General features: G+C 41.2%; 1 protein-coding gene across 1 annotated transcript; it reads right to left on the reverse strand.

Annotated features, from left to right (window-relative positions):
* Positions 1-4,270: 4,270 nt before the first annotated feature.
* reep5 (receptor accessory protein 5) lies at positions 4,271-23,574 on the reverse strand. The gene is made up of 5 exons (XM_041959933.1): positions 23,364-23,574; positions 22,992-23,085; positions 10,121-10,259; positions 5,527-5,695; positions 4,271-4,584 (listed from the first exon to the last, which is right to left on the reverse strand). The coding sequence occupies exons 1-5, from the start codon at positions 23,479-23,481 to the stop codon at positions 4,535-4,537; spliced, it is 570 nt and encodes a 189-aa protein (XP_041815867.1). The 5' UTR covers positions 23,482-23,574; the 3' UTR covers positions 4,271-4,534.

The following is a 23,574-nucleotide window of genomic DNA, read 5'->3' on the forward strand; positions in this document are numbered from 1 at the left end:
CTGTCTGTTACTGTGCCGTCAAATAAATAGTTGAGACAGCATGGGTCCCGTCATATGTGCCCTGAATAACTCAACAAGGTGAATGTCAATCTTAAGGTTTAGCCAGATTCGGCCATCTGCAGGGAATTAATATTGATAAGGAAACACCTATCACTTCTAAAGTCAGGGTGATAGGACCACCGTGGGACCAATGAAGCCTCACAGAAAAAGGCAACACTTGTTACTGGAAATCAGAAGATAAAAACATAGTACACAGGAAACATAGCTTTTATGATACAGTTAATTTAACAGTGTAAATGATGATAGATTAGGCCAGTAGCAGAAACTTGTCTATTTTTTTGATACGCCAAATGCTATCCTCATTGCACCCATCAAATGCTAACTACTCTGCTAACAATTTCATTAATTAAAGCAGATAGGGGATAGTTTGACTGGTATTATTTGAGTAAGTAATTTATTGAAATAAATGAAGGTTGCTATTTTCTGGTTCTCTTCCAGACTCACAGCAAGAGGTAGCTGAATTTGTTGTAGCAGGTAATCGATATCACCAAACCCCAGTTGTACATTTTTCTGAAATACATAAGATAGTGAGTTTTCACACACAATACTGAGGTTTTTTTTTACATCTGTTGTATTTACCCTAAGACTAAATCAGTGAGAGTACCAGATAATTGTGAAGCAACGACTGTAGCTCCTATATTAAAAGTGAACGCTTGGGTTGAGTCAGTTCTTTGGGATTCTGTTTTGTCTCTAACCTCTGCAAACGTAACTCCACTAAACAATGCTGTCTCTGCAGGGACTGCAGGAAAAACTACAGATTGTGCAATACCCTCTGCATTGCGAGATGTCATTGAACTATTGCCAGTTCCCTTCTGTTTCTACTGTAACTACAATCCAGCCCTTATAGAATTCAGATCTGAGCCAAGATAGCAAAATCTGAGATCTGAATCTGCCATTCTTAGTCACACTTATAAGGCTATAAGGCAACTTATGCAGACATACACAACGGAGGAATCCTTTGTTAAATTTAGTCCATTCCAAACTGATCATCTTGTTGTTAATGCTGCAGGTTCACTGTGTAAGAGACCCTTGCCCGGCCAGATGCGCTCAGGTCCTTTTGCATTTAATTCAAAAAGACAATAATAATTACAAGTAGTCAATAGAGTCTCATGTGGTACATTTATTGTGCAAATGCAAATAGTACACAACAACCTGAGCTGGTCCGAGGAGCGACTGAATCAGAAAACAAAAATTTCACTCATTTATACTGGCTCTTAACTCCTCCGCTAATATCTAAACACACTCTCATCATTATTTGTCTTTGGCCTGGCTTAGTTTGTCAAGCTATTTAATCTGTCTGGGTAATTTTGGAGCTTTCCACTGCTCTATTAAACTTAATGGTGTTCACCCTCCTCAATGACTGATATCTTCATGGGAGTAGACATCCAACACATTCCTGCGCCACTGTAATCATTATGTTTTACAGTACACTTACAATCACAAAAAAATAAAATTGCACAAGAATATATATTTTATATAATGGTGTACACCCCCAATCACTATAATTACATATGAAAATATATTATATATAAAAATATGTAATTATAGTGAAAGTAGTATAGTGTAAATGTAACTAAACACAGGTTAAATACTTCCCATATATATCTATGTGTGTGTGTGTGTGTGTGTTTGACTACTGACTTAGCATTTGGACTGCCTGTAGGATTACCTGCTAAACCAATCCACCACCAATATGCATTTTTTGTTAGGACTGGTTCAACAGTCTATCGTGAGTTGACTAAAATGTTCCATCGGGTGGCGGAATGTGCCCAATCCGTGATCAAACAAAACTGAAGTTATAGTATTTGGGCCTAAACACCTTAGAAACTCACTATCTGATGGTATAGCAACTATGGACGCCATTGCACTGGCCTCCAGCACCACTGTAAGGAATTTGGGAGTAATCTTTGATCAGGATATGTCCTTTAACTCCCATGTAAAACAAATTTCAAGGTACTACCTTTTTCCGCCTATGTAACATTGGAAAAATCTGGCACATCCTGTCCCAAAACTATGCAGGAAAACTAGTCCGTGCATTTGTTACTTCCAGGGTGGATTATTGAATTTCCTTACTATCAGGCTGTCACAATTCGTTGCTAAATACTCTCCAGCTGATCTAGAATGTTGCAGCACTTGTTCTGATGAAAACAAGGAAAATAGATCACATGTCTCCAATATTAGATGCTGTGCACTATCTCCCTGTGAAATCCAGAATATAATTTAAAATCCCTCACCTTACCTACAAAGAGCTGATAGTGCCCTATTACCCCGCTAGAACACTGCGTTCCTATAATGCAGGTTTACTGGTTGTTCCTACAGTCTCTGTAACCAGAATTGGAGCCAGAGCCTTTAGCGATTAAGCTCTTCTCCTGTGGAACCATCTTCCAGTCTTTGTCCGGGATGCAGACACCCTCTCTACATTTAGGAGTAGGCTTAAAACTTTCCTTTTTGGAAAATCTTACAGTTAGGGCTGGCTCAGACTGTCCTTGGACCAGCCCCTAGTAATGCTGCTATAGGATTAGACTTCCAATGATAAACCAAGCTCCTCTGTTCTTCTCTCCCTTTCCATCTGTATACATTAATGTCCTACTCAGGCATGTTACTAATTCTTCCCTGGAGTTTTTGTGCTTTCTCATCTCGTGTCTTAGGAAAGTCCTGGAACGTGACCTCTACAAAAGAATGGGACATGCATGTTTTTCTCCTAGCATGTCATAAAACATGCATGTCCCATGCTGAGGATTTTGGTTTATCGAAGCCACTAAGAGCGAATGTCGGAGGTGTATATTGACGTGAAAGGGGAACATGGATAATACAGTATTGCACAAATTATCAGTCTGTGCTCTCTGATGGATTGAAGGACATCACAAAAAACACTTGCCAACTTGTAAAAATCTCCACTATGAGAGAAGGGATGCAATGTAAGTAAGCAGGAAATTACATGGAAGCATCCTCTGTGTATGATTTGGTCCAAGTAGTAAATATAAGCAATCCAGATTGTTACTCCAATATCAAAAAGGTGGTTAAATTGTCTCAAACATGCAAGTAAGAGGGGATTTTCACATCTCAACATAGTATTAACTGAGTACAGATCTCTCCTCTGTCACATAACTTGTCTCTCAGCCCTGATGCACCTGTTAAAGAGACAGACAGTCCACCATCTGATAACCTGTGGATGAAGACGGCTAATCTGAGACTTAACCAGGCACTGGGAGGTGCATCTTCATCAGCTACCATTCAGGAACCTGAAGTAGAGGACAGTGAGGGAGACATCAAGGAGGATAGTGTTTATTATGTACAACATATGCGGTGAGTACCGAACACCAACACCAACACATATCCTGGTACTCTCCTGAGTACCTGACTAAAAATGTATGTGTGCTCCAGCATATTTTTTTTCCCTCTTACCTGTCATGCTATTTATCTACAAGATTGTTTTGGTGTGAGTTGCTGAGTGCTGGAGATATTGGCTGTAGAGATGATGTGTGCCTTCTCCTGAATGGAACTAGATGGCACTTAAAGAATACATTTGAAAACCTAAATAGCAATGTCTCTTTCCAGAAATCATGACCCAGTTATTTCAAGATATTCCACAGAAGTTTCATGTAGAGACTAATTTCTTTCTTCCAAATTAAACCAACCTCATCACTGCACAGAAGGAAGCGTGCATCTGGTCATGGACAGGAGGCTAGTGCTCGTGACACAATGGGTGTAAACATTAAAATTATCATTCTCGGCCAAGCTGTAATATTTACACTTAATGTTTACACTTAACTAGAGACTAATCTCAATTATATAGCAATGTCAGACAAAGGCTAGGGGAGTAGCTTGGTAGAAAAAATTTAGGTCCTACATGAAACTGCTCACAACAAGGTCTGTGGAGTATCTCCTCCTAAATCTGCAATTATCTCTATTGTATTCTTAACAGCTTTGGCAGCTTGTTCTTTACAGTTTATGACTTAAAAGTCTAGATATAATCTTAGGACATGGCCTTTTGTAAACTCCAAGAGTCTGAAATGCTCTACTTGGGGGTACTTGTAAACAACCTTACTAAACCAATTTTTCTTTGAATAAAACTTTTATAATGTCTGTGAATGAAAAAGTGTATCAATTTATGAAGAAGCTTTGGAGAAAATAATCCATGCTTATTATGCCATTTTTGTACCTGCAGCACAAAATAGACTGAACAAATAAAAAACAGAGAACCACTTCATCAAGTTTGTTTTTATTTGGTTAATAAAGCGTATCAGGGTGAGAGTACAGTTACAGTATCTGACAGCCCTCAAGAAGGCAACGTTAAATAAGTAAATTGACCCGGGGAATGGCTTTAATTGATACATATGACATGTAACATCTAATACAGGTTAAATGAAGATTAAGGATATGTACTGAACACAATCTCTAAAAAACAAGCAAGGCAACATTTCATCTGTAACAGAGTCAGCTCCAGAGATGACAGTGTGGACAGGAAGCCTCCTTAGGAGCTCTTCTTCTCCTCAAAGATGATGTTTGCTGTGGCTCTCTTGGCTGTGGACAAATTAGACACAAATGGCTGCTGTCTTATTTTGTAAACCAGAGTCTGATAGCAACACCCTAATGTTCCAATTTGCAGTGTTTTTGTTCAATACTGAGTTACTTTCAGTGAAGCCTACCAGAAAGGTAAGTAAATGGAATGGAAAAAGCGTTACAATGGAAAGCTTTTTTATGTAAATGATTTGTGCAGGAAACAGGTAATTAGATAGATAGATAGATAGATGGATAGATGGATAGATAGATAGATAGATAGATAGATAGATAGATAGACTTTATTTATCCCAAGCTGGGAAATTGCAGATGAATAAATAAAAGCCTGTCTCTGATATAAATCAATTTAATATAAATGACTAATTCTCACTGCAGTTAAGTTGAATAATTTTAGTCAATTAATAAATTCAGGTGAATTTAATGTTATTTACATGCTAAATCTTGCTTGTAGTCACCTAACCATCAGTCTTTGGAATTTTCCCATTGTGTCCACTGTACACTACATGCTTAGCATCAAACAGCAGGCAGAACAGTTGGGGATTACCTGGTGAACTTAATGGCTAAAGAGACAGGCATTTCCCTCAGGACTTGGTAGAGACCAATGTTGGACAGAAATGCTTTACTAACAATTCAACATATAAACTTCACTTGTTTCTGCTGCCCCCAAGTGGTTTTAAGGTTTTTCTATTCATCCTTGAGAATGAAAAGCTTTTATAGATTGTTCTATATTATATGTCATTGTAGTGACCAAATAAAGAGGAAAAGTTAATTTGGTAATGTGACTCACCTGTCATCATCCCCAAATTTTGTGACATCCTTTATGACAAAATTTGAGACTTGTTCTTAGCTGATATGAAGTTATTAGATTTTGTTTTGCTTCACTTAAGAAGTAGGGGTCAGGTTCTGTGTACAGTGAACACGACATAAACCTGTTGATTAACTCACCCTCATCTTTGAACTTGTCAGCAGCTTCTGATGCCTTGTCCTTGAGGTTCTTTACCACATCATCAATCTTGGCTTCATTCTTGAGGAAAAATGGTCGAATGATGCGGCTGTAGATCTGGACTGATCCATTAGAGGGAGTCGGGGCCATGCACCACACCAAGAAGGCACACTGGGAAAGAGGAAAAGAGCTCTCTGATCACACTAGAACAAAACACAGACGTCACAGTTAAATTACAGGCTGCACTGGTGAGACAATTCGCATTGTCTTAAATTGTTAAGAGAGGCTGAGAGGACTGGTCTTGCTGGGAGGGAGAGGCTGAGTGGACTAGTTATATTGGGACAGAGAACTTGAGTGGACTGGTAACATTGGGACAGAAAGATTAAGTGGACTGGTAATAACGGGACAGAGAGGCTGAATGGACTGGTCGTAGTGGGGGAGAGAGGCCGAGAGGAGTAATTACAGAAGAAAAAAAAGCTGAGTGGACAGGTCATAGTGGGAAAGGGGGGCTGGGTAGACAGGTTATAATGGAACAGAAAGCTGGAGTGGACTGGTTAAAGTGGGAAAGTGAGACTGAGAGGACTGGTTTTGGTGGGGCAGAGAGGCTGAGTAAACTGGTGATAGCAGAAAAGAGAGGCTGAGTGGACTGGTTATGGTGGGGGAGAGAGACTGAGTGGACTTGTTACACTGGGACAGAGAGTTTGAGTTGCTTGATTATAGTGGGACTGAGAGGCTGAGTGGGCTGGTTACAGTGGTAGAGAGATTAGATAAGACTTTATTAATCTCACAATGGAGAAATTCACTAAGAAAGGTTCAGAGGACTATAAAACCAAGATGGCGGCGCGTGCAGACGCAGCGGCTCATAGCTCCCGTGTATACGTTTTTGTTTGTTTGTTTTTACTTGTTTCCACTTTTACTACTCTTCTGGACGCTCTGACACAGTACAGCAGGTCCGAACTGTTGAACTTTGGAGTACAGTTCGGACTCCACACACCCCTAAATTGGACTTTACTCCACCGGAGCTGCTACGGACCCCAGAGCCCACCACCATCCCCCCACTGCTGCCAAGGAGACGGAGGAGGCACCGTAAACAAAAGCGTGGCAAGAGAGCCGGCGTGCGTGCTAGGCTACAAGCTAACCCTCACAGACCGGCTCTCCCCAGTCTCTTCCTTACTAACGCCAGGTCTCTCACCAACAAAATCGACGAGGTCCGTCATCGCAGTAACGGTGTATATTCCCCCCGATGCTGCAGCAGCATGCAAGCTCCTGCAAACTAGTTTCACAGCTGCAAACATCACACCCCCAGGCCTCCCTTCCTCATCTCTGGTGACTTCGGTCATGCTTCCCTGTCTTCAATTCTCCCCACCTTCACCCAGTGAAGTGTCAAATGCCACACCAAAGTGGGGGAGGACATCAACAGTTTGAAAACCTGCACCATAAACTACATAACTTCTGTGTGGACAACATTGTGTCTACTAGGAAGGTATGGTGTTTCCCAAACAACAAAACCTGGGTGTCTCCTGAACTAAAAACGCCCTATTGAATGAGGACAAGTAGGTTTTTAGATCTGGGGATAAAACTGAGCTGAGGGGGTGCAGAGGGAGCTGAAAAGAAAAATAAGGAGAGGCAAGTACAGCTACAGGAGTAAGCTGGAGGAGCGCATGCAGGGGAACAAACAACACCAGAGAGGTTTGGAGGGGCCTGAAAACCATCACAGGCCACAGCAGTGACAGTGGCAGGGGCCCTGAATATGGAGATCAGGAAAGGGCAAATGAGCTGAATCCGTTTTTCAACAGATTTGATTCCCCCCCGGCCTCTCCATAAGGTAAGGAAGGAGCTCAGGAGAATGAAGTCGTGGAAGGCTACTGGCCCTGATGGCATCAGCTCCAGACTACTCAGGGACTGTGCAGATCAGCTCTGCAGGGTTGTTCTGTACATCTTCAACATGGGCCTCAGTCAGGAGAGACTTCCAGCCCTGTGGAAACTTCCTGTGTGGTTCCAGTTCCAAAGACTGTGCATTCCAGAGAGCCCAGCCCCTTTTGCCTGGTAGTCTTAACTTCTCACCAGATAAAGACCTTGAAGAGGATTATACTTCACTATCTCCGTCACCTGGTGAGCAGTGAGCCTGACCCCCTACAGTTTGCATATCAACCAGGGACTGGTGTGGAAGATGCACTCATCTAACTGCTCCATTGATCTCGCTCCCACCTGGAATACAGGGTCGTGACAAGACTGACGCTGGGAGGCAGGAGTCACAGGACGTGCTGAGGTAAGTGTATTGTCCCATTTCCTGCTTCCGGATGCTGTATTCGTAGCTGTATACTTCTGCTGCTCTCACTCGTCTGAGCTTATGTTGCTCTTTTATCACAGGGGTTACACCTGCTATTTAACCTAACATTAGTTCTGGTCAAGCATTCATAGGTCTATCTCTCTAGCAACAACTAGTCTCACTTATTTACACACTTGCCCATTCTGCTAGCCACATTAGCTTAGCCTAGTAGCTAGCGATGGCAACTCCCTCTCCCTCCCCTGCTTTCTCTTGCTCGGTGTGTCAGATGTTTAGCTATTCCTCTGCCTCCTTTAGTGATACTGGTACATGTAATAATGTAGATTGTTTGCTGCGGTGGAGACAAGGCTTAGTGAATTGGAAGCACGACCCTACACCATGGAAACTCAATCCTTAGGCATAGTTAGCCAGGCCCTCATAGCCGGTGCCGACCGACCAAGTGTAACTCCTGCTAGCAGTACCTCGGCAGCTCTTAAGCAGCCGGGAAACCAGGGAGGCTGGGTGCCTTACGGATGGAAGCACAGTCCAGAGCTGAAGCCCACGGTTCAACACAAGCCATTTTAAGTTTCTAACAGATTTTTCCCTACTCAGTGACACACATGCTGAGAAACCAACTTTGGTTATTAGCAGCTCTATTTTCAGAAACGTGAAGTTAGCGACACCTGCAACCATAGTCAAATGTATCCATAGCGGGTGGCATTGAATCAAATTCGAAACTGCTGGCTAAAGATATGCATAAATACAGTAAGATTGTTACTTACGACAGCGGTAATGACACCCGATTAGGCCAATCGGAGGTCACTAAAATTAATGTGGAGTCTGTGTGTACATATGCAAAAACAGTGTCAGACTCCTTAGTTATCTCTGCGTAAATAAGAACAATAAATTACAACTGTGCAAATAGGCAATGACAAAAGAACCCATCCCGACAAAGCTGACATGATCAGCCTGTCTCTGTCAACACGCTACGTACCACAGTCCTTTAAAGTAGATGTAATAAAACCTCCTCTCAAAAAGCCTACTCTTGATCCAGGGGTTTTAGCCCACAACCTATACCTAACCTATCCTTTCTCTTTAAAATCCTTGAGAAAGTAGTTGCTAGTCAGCTGTGCGACTTTCTACATAACAACAGTTTGTTTGACAATTTCCAGTCAGGATTTAGAGTGCATCATAGCACAGAGAAAGCATTGGTTACAGTCACAAATTACCTTCTAATTGCATCAGGACTTGTCTGTACAAGTCTTTTGACACCATCGCCCATGGTATCCTCTGTCTCAACTCTACTGCTATTATGGGATCTCTATTATGGGATTAATTAAGTCTTATCTTATCTCATACATTCGAGAAACATCTCTTTTGGGGTTGCACAAAGGAGTTGCATTGGTCCATTACTGCTCTGCTCTCACTATACATGCTGCCACTTTTTGATTAAAGGGCACAAAATATGTTTCCATAGTTCTTAAATAAATAAATGGATGAGCAATAATTTCTTGAGGTTAAATGAGGATAAAGTTGGAATCCTAATAGTCGGCCCTAAAGCAAAAATATGCAATATTATTCAGTCTGATTTAGAATAATATATTTGTAATACAATAGAAAATAATAAGTTCTTGTAGAGCTGGCTAGAAACTGTGTTCTTGTATTGAGGTGCCTAACATCCAAATGTTGAATTTATTCCTTCATAGTAATATTGCTACCAGTTTCTTTCCATGTGTCCTTGTCTCTTTATCACTTTAATTCAGTTGTGATGCTACGCTGGATGTTGTTTCAGCAATATTGTTGCTGTCAGTTGCATATATGATACTGAGTATCCAGATGGAGGGCAAAATAAACTGATTGTTTGCCTTTAATATATATGTTCAAATGTCTGTAATATGTAAAATGTTATGTTCTGTTACTAACACAAATTATTGATCGGAGATCACATTAATTTCTCCATACAAATCATTTCTTTATTGACTCCAATGACCATGGCTACATATTATAAATTATTACCACATCAAAATATTGTTATAATGTGTCTCAAGATCATGAGAAATAAAAAAAAAAGAGAAAAAAAGAGCCCCAATGCTTTGAGGGGACATTTATCTTTCACACTGTGTCTCGGGGTCCCTGCATGTCAGCCCTCTGTGATGAGGAAGAGATGATCACATATATTGTACATTCCTTGAAGCAAATGCAGGCTGTCTGCATTATTGGCTGCTGGTGAATCTGTTGACAGACTTCTCAGCATTCCTCTTATATTTCAGTACATTTGCTGGCAGATTGATTGAAACACAAACAAGCATAACAGATCCAAGGTGGATTACCTTTCCAATATAGTAGAATGGAAACCAGGAGAGAAAGATGTCAGCAAAAAACTCTGCCACACTGAAGACTCCATACACCACCCAGTAGGTCAGCCATTTAGTATCATCCTCTTTGGTGGCACTTTCAATGGCCTTAATCCTAGAAAGAGATAGCAACAACATATAAGTGAAATGGTTTCATATATAAGGTCAACAATACTCTCGCTCTTGCAAATCCGGTCCAGTATGTGGTCGTCTCATTCAGTTTTTTTAACTTCTATCCCACATTTGTTTTCCCCTTTCTTTCTTCTTGATTTCTTTCTTTCCTACATATATATCTTCTTGAGGCTATATCTTGTATTGTCTTCCCTTTGTCCTTCAACTTCTTTGCAGGACACTCCTAACTAATTCAGTGAGTTTGTTGCAGTACAATTTTACACATTTAACAGATTTTGTGTTTTATCTGTAAATGAGACTGAATGAGTTGTCTAATCTCTCAATACAAGTCTTCCTACCCAAATGACAGTTTAGTTTATTTGTGCCTTCCAACATGGGGGATTTAACTGTACCAAGAATCACTCAGAGTGATTCTGTGACCTCTAAAGTCATGGTTCTGGTTAGGGAACTAAAGGACACGGTTGTTGAGAGATGAGAACCAGAATACAATCTCCACTGTTTAAATCACATTCTTAGCACACATAAATATTTACAAACATCAACCCCACTCTCCTCTCTCAGGGTTTTTGTGTCTCGATAACTTCATGCTTTTGCCACTTTTTGAAACTGAATGTAAACAAGTCAGTGTTGTTTTCTGATGAGAACACACACATCTCTGCAATGTATACATGACATTTTACCCTTGTAGAGATCTAAAGAATTACTATTTTCAGACATTGAAGCTCTCTTTATAACATTTTGATCTGAGGCAAGCACAGTTACATTTATATCAGTAGCCTTTCTTTTTTCTTTCTTTCTTTAGACAGAAGAAAAAAAATGCCATCCTGTGACTGAAAATTAAGAAACCCTTGGAGAATGATCTAGTATGATCAAAAATAATGTATACTAGATTTTCTACAATACTGTACTGATGATGGAAAGATCACAACTGTCAAACAGTAAAGCTTATCGCTGTATGTAAATCATATGCTGCAGAATTGAAATGAACAGAAATCAGTCAGTTTGTTTTGACATCTGTCTGCCACCTACTGATTTAAAAAACTGAAAAACTGTAGTGTTGTGAAGTCCTACAGAAATGTGGTTGTGTATTTGTATTTTTATGCACTATCACAGCTCATAAGAGTAGAGGAGCTCAAAAGTGCTATCTTTTTAATGAAGTCTGGAAATTTGCCTGGACTAGATATTTTTCCCTCAGAATATTATAAAAAATAGATCAACAAATTTGCTCCCGTTCTACAAATGTGTATGAAGAATCTTTTTCACTGGGAAATTCAATTCAATGAAGCTCTGATCTCTCTAATTGTTAAAAAAAAAGTTACAGATCCCACTGATCCAGAAAGTTTTAGACCTATTAGTGTCACAGTCTGCTCTCCCCCTCTCCTGCTCTGCTGCTCAGCAACACCCCTTGTCAGCTTCACTGCTTTCACCTGCCGCTGTCACCTGCTCACCATCTCCAATCAAGCCAGTATATATGCAGCTTCACTCCACTCACTCTTTGCCAGATTGTCTTCGCTCTTGTGCCTGGCTCTCCAGCACTTATTCCCAGACTGCTTACCTGCTATCGACCCAACTCGCCTCCGACTTTTGCGTAACCTTTCCGGCCCGGTGAACCCACCAGACTTCTGTCCCCGACTACGAGTGCTGCTTGCCTGCTCTCTGGCACACTTGCGTCACAGATCAAGTGGGATTCATAAAGGAAAGGTCATCCACAGATAATATCAGGTGCCTATATACTCCAGCATTGCTTAATGTAGTACTGGGCCTATATTCATACTGTCTTTGCACTGATGTGATTTATCATACACAAATTACCTTGCAATATTTTTTTCACTCATTAAGTACTCAACCTATGCATATTAATTACTGTATGATAGTGTTAATGCTATGCTTTATCTGTACCCACAATGTGTAGTTTTTGTACAAACTGAAATTCTATAGCATTTTTGGCAGTATATATTTATGGTAATATAGTTCTTTGTGCCTAATGTTAATTTTATTTTTTTTGCCTGCTGCCTGTAACACCTGAATATCCCCGGCTGGGGGTGAATAAAGTCTTATCTATCTTGCAGGTTCACCTTACCTAAAGGCTTAAGTGATGTAACATCAATGTGCAAGGCTGTAGTAAGCACATCTACTCAGGTCCCAACAAATTCCAAATCTGAGCATAACTGAGTCCAAAATGGAGAAGAGTCTCGACCATGTATGAAAGGGGATAAAGTTGCAATGCCAATGAAAATTGCATACATTGGTTGGAGGAATGTCAATCCATGCAAATGAGCGGCATCTATGATTAAAGGTCTGCGAGAAGCTGCAAAAAGCTTTGCTGTGGGCATGGAGGCTGTTCATTCATAGAAGGCCTGTGTGTAGAGGATGTTCGAGGAAGGACAGGCTGTTTACTAATTTCTCTTCGCTTTTTGGTTTTTCTGAGGACGGTGTGTGAACAGTATCACCATGCTCTTAAGCTATCTGCATTCCCCACCTGCTATTTCCTTACACATTTTAATATGGAGTTGTAGGAGAAGTTTTTTTCAACGATGCAGACCTTCTGGTCTACTATAAATATCAGAAGAGATGGGTACTACAGCTGTCAACAAATTTGAATATATAACTAGGGAAATGTGTTGAAGTCTAATTCAATTGGGCTAGCCACCCACTTAATCGCCTCAGATGTAGTGAAAGGACAGGCAGGCTGAGGTACAATACTCCATTCTCTCAACCCAGATCATCCTACTCAACATCTCATTGTTTTTTTTGAAGGACAGCAGTTCCAACTCATGCATGTTTCTTCACAGCCTACACTCACTGGCCACTTTATTAGGTACACCAGTCCAACTGCTCATTAACACATTTCTTTTTTTTCCCCAACTTTATTTTGCATTTGTCTATTAACAAACATACAACTTCCGAACATAAACACCCACCCCCCACCCCCCAAGGCTCGTAAACAAAATTAAATCAAATAAACAGAAAAAGTACAAAAACAAATACAGAAATAGTCAGACAGGAACCCCTCATTATATGTTCACGTTCAATGATGTGATGTTTTGAGCATATAATAAAGAGGCTTTAACTATCCAATACAACTTGTATTAAGGTGTATCATTGAAAAGAAAAGCCTTCTACAAATTCTATAAAGGGACTCCAGGTCAAGGTAAAGTTTCTGTGGGCTTTACATATCTTGTATCTCATTTTCTCTAAAGGTAGAAAAGATAGCACATCCCTCAACCACTGCAGGAATGACGGGGCTGAATTTGACTTTCAATTAAAAAGTATGAGTCTGCGTGCGAGCAGGGAAGCAAATGCCAAAGCATTTGCTTGCAGGTTTGAGACTTTGCAGCCTGGTGGTGGTACGCCAAAAATGGCTGTGTGATAGTCAGGTGTTATAGACTGGCCACAGATTTTGGAAAATACATCAAATATCTGTCTCCAATAGTCGTCGAGGGAGGTGCATGACCAAAACATATGTCCAACTGTGGTGGGTACATGACTGCACCTCGGACAGCCTGGATCTGTAGTGGGAAAAAGTTTGGCCGACTTATCCCTTGAATAATGCAGACGGTGGAGTACTTTAAATTGAATTAAACCATGGCGTATACACAATGACGAGGTATGAATACGTTTTAGACTATGCTGACACATATCATCAGAGAGCTCAACCCCCAAATCCCTCTCCCATGCCGTTTTAGTTTTATCCCATGATACTGGTTTGAGGTCTCCAATCATATTATAAATGACAGATACACGCTTCCTCTCATAAGGATCTAATCCTAGAATTGCATCAAAATGCTCCTTGGGTGGCAGGAAAGGAAATGAGGGGAACTTTTCTCTGGTAAAGCTGCGTATCTGGAGAAATCTAAAATGATGTGATCTGGGTATATTGTGGTCATTTTCGAGTGTTTCAAATGAAATAAACACATTATCAGGGTACAAATCACAGAAAAACACCAACCCATTTCTATGCCAATATTGGAATGCATTGTCATACCCAGATGGAAGAAAGAAGTGATTATCTGCTATTGGGAAGTACCTGCTATACTGCTTTAGATCAAAGTGTCTCCTAAACTGTAACCATATTCTAAGCGAAGCTTTGACAACTGGGTTTGTGAACTGTATAGTACAGCTGTGTGGTAACGATGACGTGAGCGTCGGTAGGGGGTTGGATAATAGTTCCATGTGAACCCAGTCTGGGCCCTGTTTATTTTCATATGTATAAATCCAATGAATTAGTTTTGCTATGTTAGCAGCCCAGTAATACCAAAGAAAATTGGGTAATCCCAACCCACCAGCGTCCTTAGGAACCTCCAGGTACGTCTTCTTCATCCTAGGGTTAGAATTGTTCCATATAAATGAGGAAATCAATCTATCCAACTGTTTAAATGTTTTCATAGGGATAAATATAGGAATCATCTGGAACACAAAGAAATCTGGGCAAGACTGTCATTTTAACTATGTTAATGCGGCCTGCTAACGAAATTGGTAAAGTTGACCATTTCCCAAAATCTTGTTTTGTTTGATCCAGTAATGAATTAAAATTGTGTTTCTCCAAGTCCTCTATCTTGCAGGTAACTTTAATTCCTAAATATGTGAACATATTGTGTTCTAGTTTGAATGGAAACTTGGAATAATCTCCGTCTGTGCGGTCGATCGGGAAAAGCAGGCTCTTTGAAAAGTTTAATTTGTAACCTGAGAGGTGTCTAAAGTGTTCTAGCATCAACAATAGTTTTGGAATCGATACTGTTGGGTTGGATATAAACAGAAGCAGGTCATCCGCGTATAGTGCCACCTTATGGGCTTTACCGCCAAGAGAGATACCGGCGATAGCCTCTTCTGCCCTAAGGGCTATAGCAAGAGGTTCAACCGCGAGATCAAACAGATATGGGGAGAGGCCACAGCCCTGTCTACAGGACCTGTGAAGGGGGAAGTAGTCAGAGATATTGTTATTGGTCCGTACAGCCGCAGTGGGTGTGTCATATATTATTTTAATCCATGTTAGAAATGATGAACCAAAGCCGAATTTTTCTAAGACAGCAAACAGGTATTGCCATTCAACGCGATCAAATGCTTTTTCGGCATCCAAGGAGATCACCACTTCTGTGGTCCCCCTGGATGCCGAGTGCGGGGTGTACAGGATATTGAATAATCTACGCATATTATAAAATGACTGTCTGCCTGGAATGAAGCCTGTTTGATCTGGATCAATAATTGTTGGAATTACACTGTTTATACGGGTGGCTAGTATTTTTGTAAGAATTTTATAGTCACAGTTTAAAAGGCTTATTGGGCGGTATGAGCTGCATAATAAAGGGTCTTTCTCTTTTTTGAGCAGTACTGAGATTATGGCCTGGGTCATAGTTTGAGGCAATTTCTGTTGTTCAAAAATGTCCTGATACAGTTGGCTAAGTATTGGTGCTAGTTTATCAACAAATTCCTTGTATATCTCGATTGAAAACCCGTCAGGCCCCGGGGCCTTACCGCTCTGCATTGATTTAATTGCCTGCATAACTTCGTCTGTTGTAATCTGTCTGTCTAACTGCAAACTGTCCGGGGAGACCATTGGAATGGTCAGTCCCTCCAAAAAAGTAATTATGTCCAATGTGTTGTCCAGTGGTTCAGATCTGTAAAGATCCATGTAGAATTTTTTAAACTCTTGGTTTATTGTATTAGGATTAGTAGTTTTCTCACCCAGTTCTGTTCGGATTTCAGGAATAGTGCTTGCCGCTGGGGACTGTCTAGTTTGGTGGGCTAAAAGTTTTCCAGTTTTCTCCCCGTGCTCATAAAATTTTTGTTTTGACTTAAAAAATAACTGTTCTGTTTTTTTAATGGAGAGATTATCAAATTCAGTTTTCAATAATAATTTTTCTCTGTAGAGCTCGGGTGTTGGAGCATCAGCATATTTACGGTCAACCTCTGCTATACTGTGAGATAGGTCGCTCAAGCGTTGTTTACGTTTCTTTCTCTCATAAGCTGTATAAGATATTATCTGGCCCCTGAGAAAGGCCTTAAGGGCCTCCCACACTGTGGTTAGTGGCATATCCGGTGTAAGATTGAATTCCAAAAAACTATCAATTTGTTGAGAAATGAATTTCTTGAAGGAGTCTCTACACAACAACAGGGGATCAAACCGCCATGTACGACGTAGTCTGGAAAACATATATCCAACTGTACTGGGCCATGATCAGAAATAACAATACTGTTATACCGGCAATCCCTAACCATAGAGAGGGTTCTGCTATCCACGAGGAAAAAGTCAATCCTGGAAAAAGAGTGGTGAACTGGGGAGAAGAAGGAGTACTGCCTAGTGGTCGGGTTGTCTCTCCGCCAAGGGTCAAAAAGCACATATGTGTCTATAAATGATTGAATAACTGTACCAGAGTTTGAAATCTTACAATTAAGTTTGGGGTTTGATCTATCCAATTTTGGTTGTAGAACACAATTAAAGTCACCCCCCAGTATCAATTGGTTGTTATCAAGATCTGGTAATGTTGCTATGAATTTAGTAAAAAAAGGGGGTCGTCCCAATTGGGTCCATATACATTAGCTAATGTTACTTGAGTACCATACAATTTACCAGTTACAATGACAAATCTACCCCTGGGGTCACATACAGTCTGTGATAAGGTGAATGGAACACCCTTTCTGATCAAGATAGCTGTACCACGTGCTCTATCATCATTTTTTGAGCAGAATAATTGCCCTATCCAAGCTTTCTTTAACTTAGTACATTCACTTGATCGTAAGTGAGTCTCCTGTAGAAACATAATATCACCTCCTAATGTTTTTAGATGTGTAAACACCCTACTTCGCTTCACTGGGTTATGGATTCCCTTTATATTCCAGCTCAAAAAACGAATATGGCCTGGCTTCTGTACATCAAACATTGTGTTTCTAAAGTAAATAAGAGAAATAAGAAAGCAAAACTGAGTCCCTGTCTAACTACCAAACTTAAACTTAAACTGAGCCTTAAATCCCTATGCTGATCTACAAAACCTGTCGAGATCGCACACCCCTCTTCTAGCATTGTACTGCAGATGGCCATCTAACCTATCCTCCTAACAGGCCCCAACCAGGGCGAACCACGATATATATAGATTTAATTGAACTTAGAATGCAAATTAATTGCATATAGCCAACAACAGAAAACAAACCAAGATACCTCTGTGTACCCCTCCTCTCTCCTTTAAATCGTTCACCCTCTATTATATATCTGTGTCTAATATAAATTAGAAGGCACAAAGGGCCATGAATACTTACTCGAGTGTGCTTAAAAAATAAAAAAACCACTATATAGCAGGCATTGGATTAGAGTGGCAAGATTCCCTAAGGGTTTCAGATTTTAAATTTCGCCAGAAGAAGAAGAAAAAACATGATAATGGTAATAATAACAACAATGGTAACAATAATAGTAATAAACATTTTGGGTAAGAGGGCTTCGTATTCAAATGGTATGCATATGTGTTCCCACATACCCACAAAGGCTATATGAGCACACAGAGAGAAATAAAATAGGAGAGAGGAATAAAGTCTGTGTATTGAAACTTAAACACCAGGCCCTAAGCGTCCATAAAAAAATAAAATGTTACCTGGGAGCCTCGGAAAAGGTAAAGTGAATAAACAAATGGGTGAAAAAGTCTTTCACATCTGGGCTTAACAGCTCGTTATCAACATTTAGTCCGCGTTGTCCGATTGGCTAAATCAATTTACAGTGTCCTTAGGCTTCAAGTTCTTTTTAATATATTCCACCGCCGTCGCCGGATCCTCAAACCGCCTCTCCTGGCAAGTCGAGTCGGTGATGCGCAGCACCGCGGGGAACCGGACACCAAACTTAACATTATGGCAGCTCCGGAGTAGACGTTTAGCCTCAGCAAAGGCGGCTCTCCTCTTCGCCACTGTCGCCGTGTAGTCTGGGAATAAGCTCACTCTCTTGTCATGCAGGGTCAGAATCTGATTGGAATCTGATCACGATGACTCTGGGGGCCCCCCCCTCGTTAGCACGTCAGGCGCCACAGTATGCTGCATCCAGGGTTGGGGTGAAATTAAGGCTCAACAGCTCCTGCAGTAATTTAGCGATGCTCGCAGTGGGCCGCTGTCCCTCACAAGATTCAAAACCTTCTTTTACCCCGACCAGACGTGCATTGAGAAGGCGCTGTCTCCCATCGATTTCTTCCACTTTCCAGCGGAGCGATGTGACCTCCGCTTTTAACATGGCGACCTCGTTTTCAGTGCTAGCCGCCCTATCCGAGTATGCATTCAGGCCAGACTCCAACTCGTTCAGGCGGGTCTCTTGTTTCGCCATGTCCTCCCAGACCGCGTCTATCTTAGTGTTCAAGTCAGCTGTACTTGAGTCTATACGTGCCAAAATCCTGCTTTCGCTGCTTGCAATGGCAGCCATGACAGCAGATAGGTCTGGAGTCTCCTCATCTGATGATTCCTCATTCGCGGATGCGGTTTCAGCTAAGTCCGCGGTTTTAGCAGAGGCCTCCTTCTTGTGGCGTTTTCCTTTGGGCATTTTGTCGCTTAATTGAATATTGTGAAAAGATGGGGCTATCGATATGATGCACTGGTGTTATTCAGTTGACAGAGACAGATATGGTCCATCTGAAGTTGTTTATAAAGAAATTATTTTGAAAAAAGGGTTCGCTCCGGTCGGGAGCTCTGCACAAACACGTCCTCACATGTCGCTGCTCGCTAGCGCCCCCCCCCATTAACACATTTCTAATCAGCCAAACACATGGCAGCAACTCAATGCATTTAGGCATGTAGACATGGTTAAAACAATCTGCTGCAGTCCCCATCAGAATGGGGAGGAAAGGAAAGGAAACTGGGATTTTCACGCACAATCATCTCTAGGGTTTACAGAGAATGGTACGAAAAAGAGAAAATATCTAGTGAGTGGCAGTTCTGTGGGTGAAAATGCCTTGTTGATGCCAGAGGTCAGAGGAGAATGGCCAGACTGGTTTGAGCAGATAGAAAGGCAACAGTAACTCAAATAACCAACCGTTACAACCGAGGTATGCAGAAGAGCATCTCTGAATGCACAACACGTCGAACCTTGAGGCAAATGGGCTACAGCAGCAGAAGACCACACCGCGTGCCACTCCTCTAAGCTAAGAACAGGAAACTGAGGCTACAACTCGCACAGGCTCACCAAAATTGGACAATGGAAGATTGTAAAAATGTTGCCTGGTCTAAAGAGTCTCGATTTCAGCTGCGACATTCAGATGGTAGGCTCAGAATTTGGCGTCAACAACATGAAAGCATGGATCCATCCTGCCTTGTATCAACTTTTCAGGCTGCTGCTGGAGGTGTAATGGTTTACGCACAGACCCTATGACTGCGCCATTGAACTTCTGCCTGGTGCCCCTCTGCCCACTCAAAAACTTTACAACGTCTCCAAGCTGGAAAAGAAGGCTATGGAGAGCAACACTAAGGAGTCTGTCAGCTGACCTCATTCATCCCTCCTCTTCTCCAGTGGGGTCCGGTTTCTTCTGTGTTGAGAAGGATAATGCCCTGCGCCCTTGCATAGATTATCAGGGGATAAATGAAATAACTGAAAAGCAAATACCCTCTCCCTCTGATTGACTCTGCTTTTGGCCCACTGCATGACTCTTATCTTCTCAAAGCTGGATCTCTCTGGATCATCTAGCCTCCTCCTTCCCTTAACCATTTTTCACAAAAAGCTGTGGACTTTGTAACTGGACTACCCCCACCTGAAGGTAACACTACAATTCTAACCATAGTTGATAGATTCTCCAAGTCAGTCTATTTTATTTCCCTGCCAAAATTACCTTTAGCCTTGGAAACTGCCAATCTCCTTGTAACTGACGTTTTCCGGTTAGATGGTATTCCCTAGGACATTGTCTCTTACAGAGGTCCCCAGTTCACCTGTGGAAGGAATTTTGTCTTACACTGGGGGCTTCGGCCATACATCAGAAGGAGGGTACTGTTGTGGTCTGGGTTTTGTGTTTGGTTTGTTTTGGTTTTTCTGTTTCTCTCCTTCTCCCTGTTCTGATTTTTCTCTCTCCATGCAGGGTGTGTGTGGCAGGAGGCGAGGCTGGTTTGGCACTCACTCTCTCCCTGAGAGTCGGCAGGCAAGACACACCTGACTGCAATTCCCACTAATCAACATTGCATATAACCCGGGTCATGACTCCACTCCTGTGTCAGATAATTCCGTCCCGTACGGTAGAGTCACACGTTCCCAATGCCATAGCTTCTAGTGTTACTTCATGCATGTTTTCTCCTGAAATATTACCAGCACTTCTTATGTTTTTTCCAGTGTGTGCCTTGCTGCCGGTGCCGGCCATGGGCGCCTCCGTGCTCCAGTGTTTTTTCCTGTGTTCAGCTGGATAAGCTGCCAGATAAGACATCGTTCCAAGCTCCCAAGCCAGCCAGTCTCTTGCCGCCACCACCTGCGCCTTTTGCCTGCCTTTCTTCATTTAAAAAATGTACCTGTGTTCACCTCTGCCTCAGTTGGTCTAGAAAACATGTTTGTTCCAACAGTGTTTTACAAACATAAATTGTATTTTTGTGCAATATGAGTCTGGTGGCTTTGGCTGTGACAATATGCCGGCTGTTTCCGGTTAAACAAAAAGGATCTTTTTCTTAAGAAAGGTATCACTTCGGGATCCTTTCCATAATGTAATGTCTAGAATAACAATATGTTCATGTCAGTGGCAAAAACAAACACTTTAATTGAACATACACTGATGGTGCACAAACTGAGGGATTCTGTGACTGCCGGCTGCAGTGTACCTGCTAAATACTGAACCAATTTCAAAAATTGTTTCCATTAGTCCAAGACACTCAAATGTTCCAGGACATGTGGACTGGCATCAACTGGAAACTCTGCACATGTCACTTTCATGTAATAAGTAATATGTCTCTCATTGTATTATTTTGGGCTCTTATGGGCTTAGTGTACAAAAATAGATATTTGAATGGGTTGAACCTATGTTTTTGCTTTAGAAAGAATAATCAAATATTAGAGAGAGAGAGAGAGGGGCAAGGAATGGTTAAATCAATCAAGGCACACGGCAGGTCTACACTGAAATAAGATTTTACCCATTTTGAATAGTAAAAAAAAAATCAATATTTTAGCAGTGGGCTACCACAAATAATTCAATGTATGCGAAACAGTGATTTCTGAAACTCAAACAGCATGGCAGCATCAATATGGAAGTAAACATTGTGGTTATTGATCCATCTGTATGCATTCCTGTCCTACCAAGGCATGTTACTGACTTGGCTTCTTCCCCAGAGTCTTTGTGCTTTCTTGTCTCGCAGGTCAGAATGGAGAGCGGCTGAACCTGGACTACTGATTACAGCTGCATCTCCTGCCGTGGCCCTGCCGGACATCCACTGCAACTTTGATTGTTATTAGCTATGCTACCATTATATTAGATCATTAGTGCTGTACTATGTTCATATACTATCTGCTATTAATATGTTAATACATAAATATATCACATAGGCACATACTATGCCATATGCACTTCATACACCTATAAATCTATTACAGCTGTCAAAACTATGATTTCTGTCCAACCCCGAACCCAAAGACACCCAGTGTTCTATTTTTGTGATCACAGTATCAAAGTATCAAAGCTGATGATCATCATGGAGTCATTCCTCACATTCTTGAGACAAACCGATGTCTGAGAAGAAAACAGAGCCAAAATGACAGAGGAGAACGGAAGTCGTCTCACATTTGATTATGAGTTGACGACATGGAGAACCACTCACTGATAAATGTGTCATAACTTAAGTAAAGATGGTGAGATTGTTTTCTCTGTACTAGTCTTGATTATATGAGAACAGAAATAAATTGTTATCTGAGAAAATGATATAATAAAGTCATGATCACAAGCTTATCCGATGTAATTTTCACAAATTTCATACATGAGGATCAGTTTACCAGTAATGGGTGCTACCACTCTTCATTTAAAAACATTTGTATCATGTCTTCTGCAGCTTTGGAGGAGCTTTACCATGTCTGAGAAGACAATCCTGATAAAAAGTGCCTGCAACAGTGGGGAAAAAATCATCCAAAAACCTAAAACTGTACAGCATTCCTTTAAACACAGTCAGCAAAAATGTGAAGTGTATATGTATTCGTAGGAGCTTGAACGTTGAACACACAGGCAAGTGGTGATTAAAAGAAAACCGTGTATTATACTGAAATAATGGCTCAAAACCATTCTTTAAATCAGTGACTACTCCAAACAAAAGTAGCATGCTACCTACATTCACTACTTTCTCACTTTCATTTGAGATTAAAATAGCATGTAACAGTGATAATGAACAATATAAATACATATTTTAAATGTGTAAGTTAAACAAGTTGACTCTGTGAGCGTGTGTGTGTGTGTGTACACATGTATAACATGCATGTTGTAGGGACATGAATATTTTTTACAAAATCACACTTAAGGGGAAAAAGTGAAAGTGCCCACGATGTAAATGATTACATTTTTAGGATGAAGACTTGGGTTAAGGCTAGGGTAAGGGTTATGAGTAGGACTAGATAGTAGTGGGAGTTATGGTTAGGTTAGTCACCAAGAAATGAAAGAGTAGTATCCCAAAAGTATCGGAAACGGAACCTTCTTGTGTGCTTGTGTGTGCGTGTGCGTGTGTGTGTGTGTGTGTGTGTGTGTGTTAGGTGGGGTGCTGGGCAGGCCCCTCCTTGACGGAACTGCTCTAAGAATAATACACTTACGATATGTAGGCTGGATAAAGAAAGCCGATGAGGTTACAAAGGAGGGAGGCTCCGTACCCAATGACCAAGTAAACTGCGATGACACCGATGACAGCTGGGGGGGAAAAAATCACATGTTTCTCACGCTTTTTTCACAAATATACTATACTGAACATATTGCACTGCTGATTGCAATAAACAGCTACCACTAACACCGATTAAAATATACTGATTAAAGCAATATCTCATTTCTTGTAGTGGATTGTGAGTAAATGTAAATGTAGCCGCCTCTGCCACGCGCTAAATCCGTCCTTTACATAGCCTGTCCTCCGTGATACACTCGGTCTCCGTCTGTTTTCGCTTTTTTCCATCCCCGTCCCTGTCAACACTCACCAAGAGCGATGTACGTCCTGCTTACTCCAGTTTTTGCCTCGACTTTTGCCAGAACATCTGTCATTAGATTCTTTTCATGGAGAAACTTTTCAAATCTGTCTTTGAGCCCCTGCGCCATGGCTGCACTTCCTTCTTTAACGATGCCGATGAATTACGAAATTGTTCTGAATCAAACTGCGACACTGCTGCAGCTCAATAGACCGCTGATTTC

This window comes from Chelmon rostratus, chromosome 19, assembly GCF_017976325.1.
Source record: "Chelmon rostratus isolate fCheRos1 chromosome 19, fCheRos1.pri, whole genome shotgun sequence".
Lineage (NCBI taxonomy): Eukaryota > Metazoa > Chordata > Actinopteri > Chaetodontiformes > Chaetodontidae > Chelmon > Chelmon rostratus.

Excerpts from the sequence above, each read along its gene's own strand:
- reep5 (XM_041959933.1), bottom strand. The coding sequence starts at position 23,481 with ATGGCGCAGGGGCTCAAAGACAGATTTGAAAAGTTTCTCCATGAAAAG. Across the intron at positions 10,260-22,991 it reads CTTTATCCAGCCTACATATC|GATTAAGGCCATTGAAAGTG; the intron begins GTAAGTGTATTA and ends ATCTCTTTCTAG. Across the intron at positions 5,696-10,120 it reads CATTCTACTATATTGGAAAG|TGTGCCTTCTTGGTGTGGTG; the intron begins GTAATCCACCTT and ends CCTCTTTCCCAG.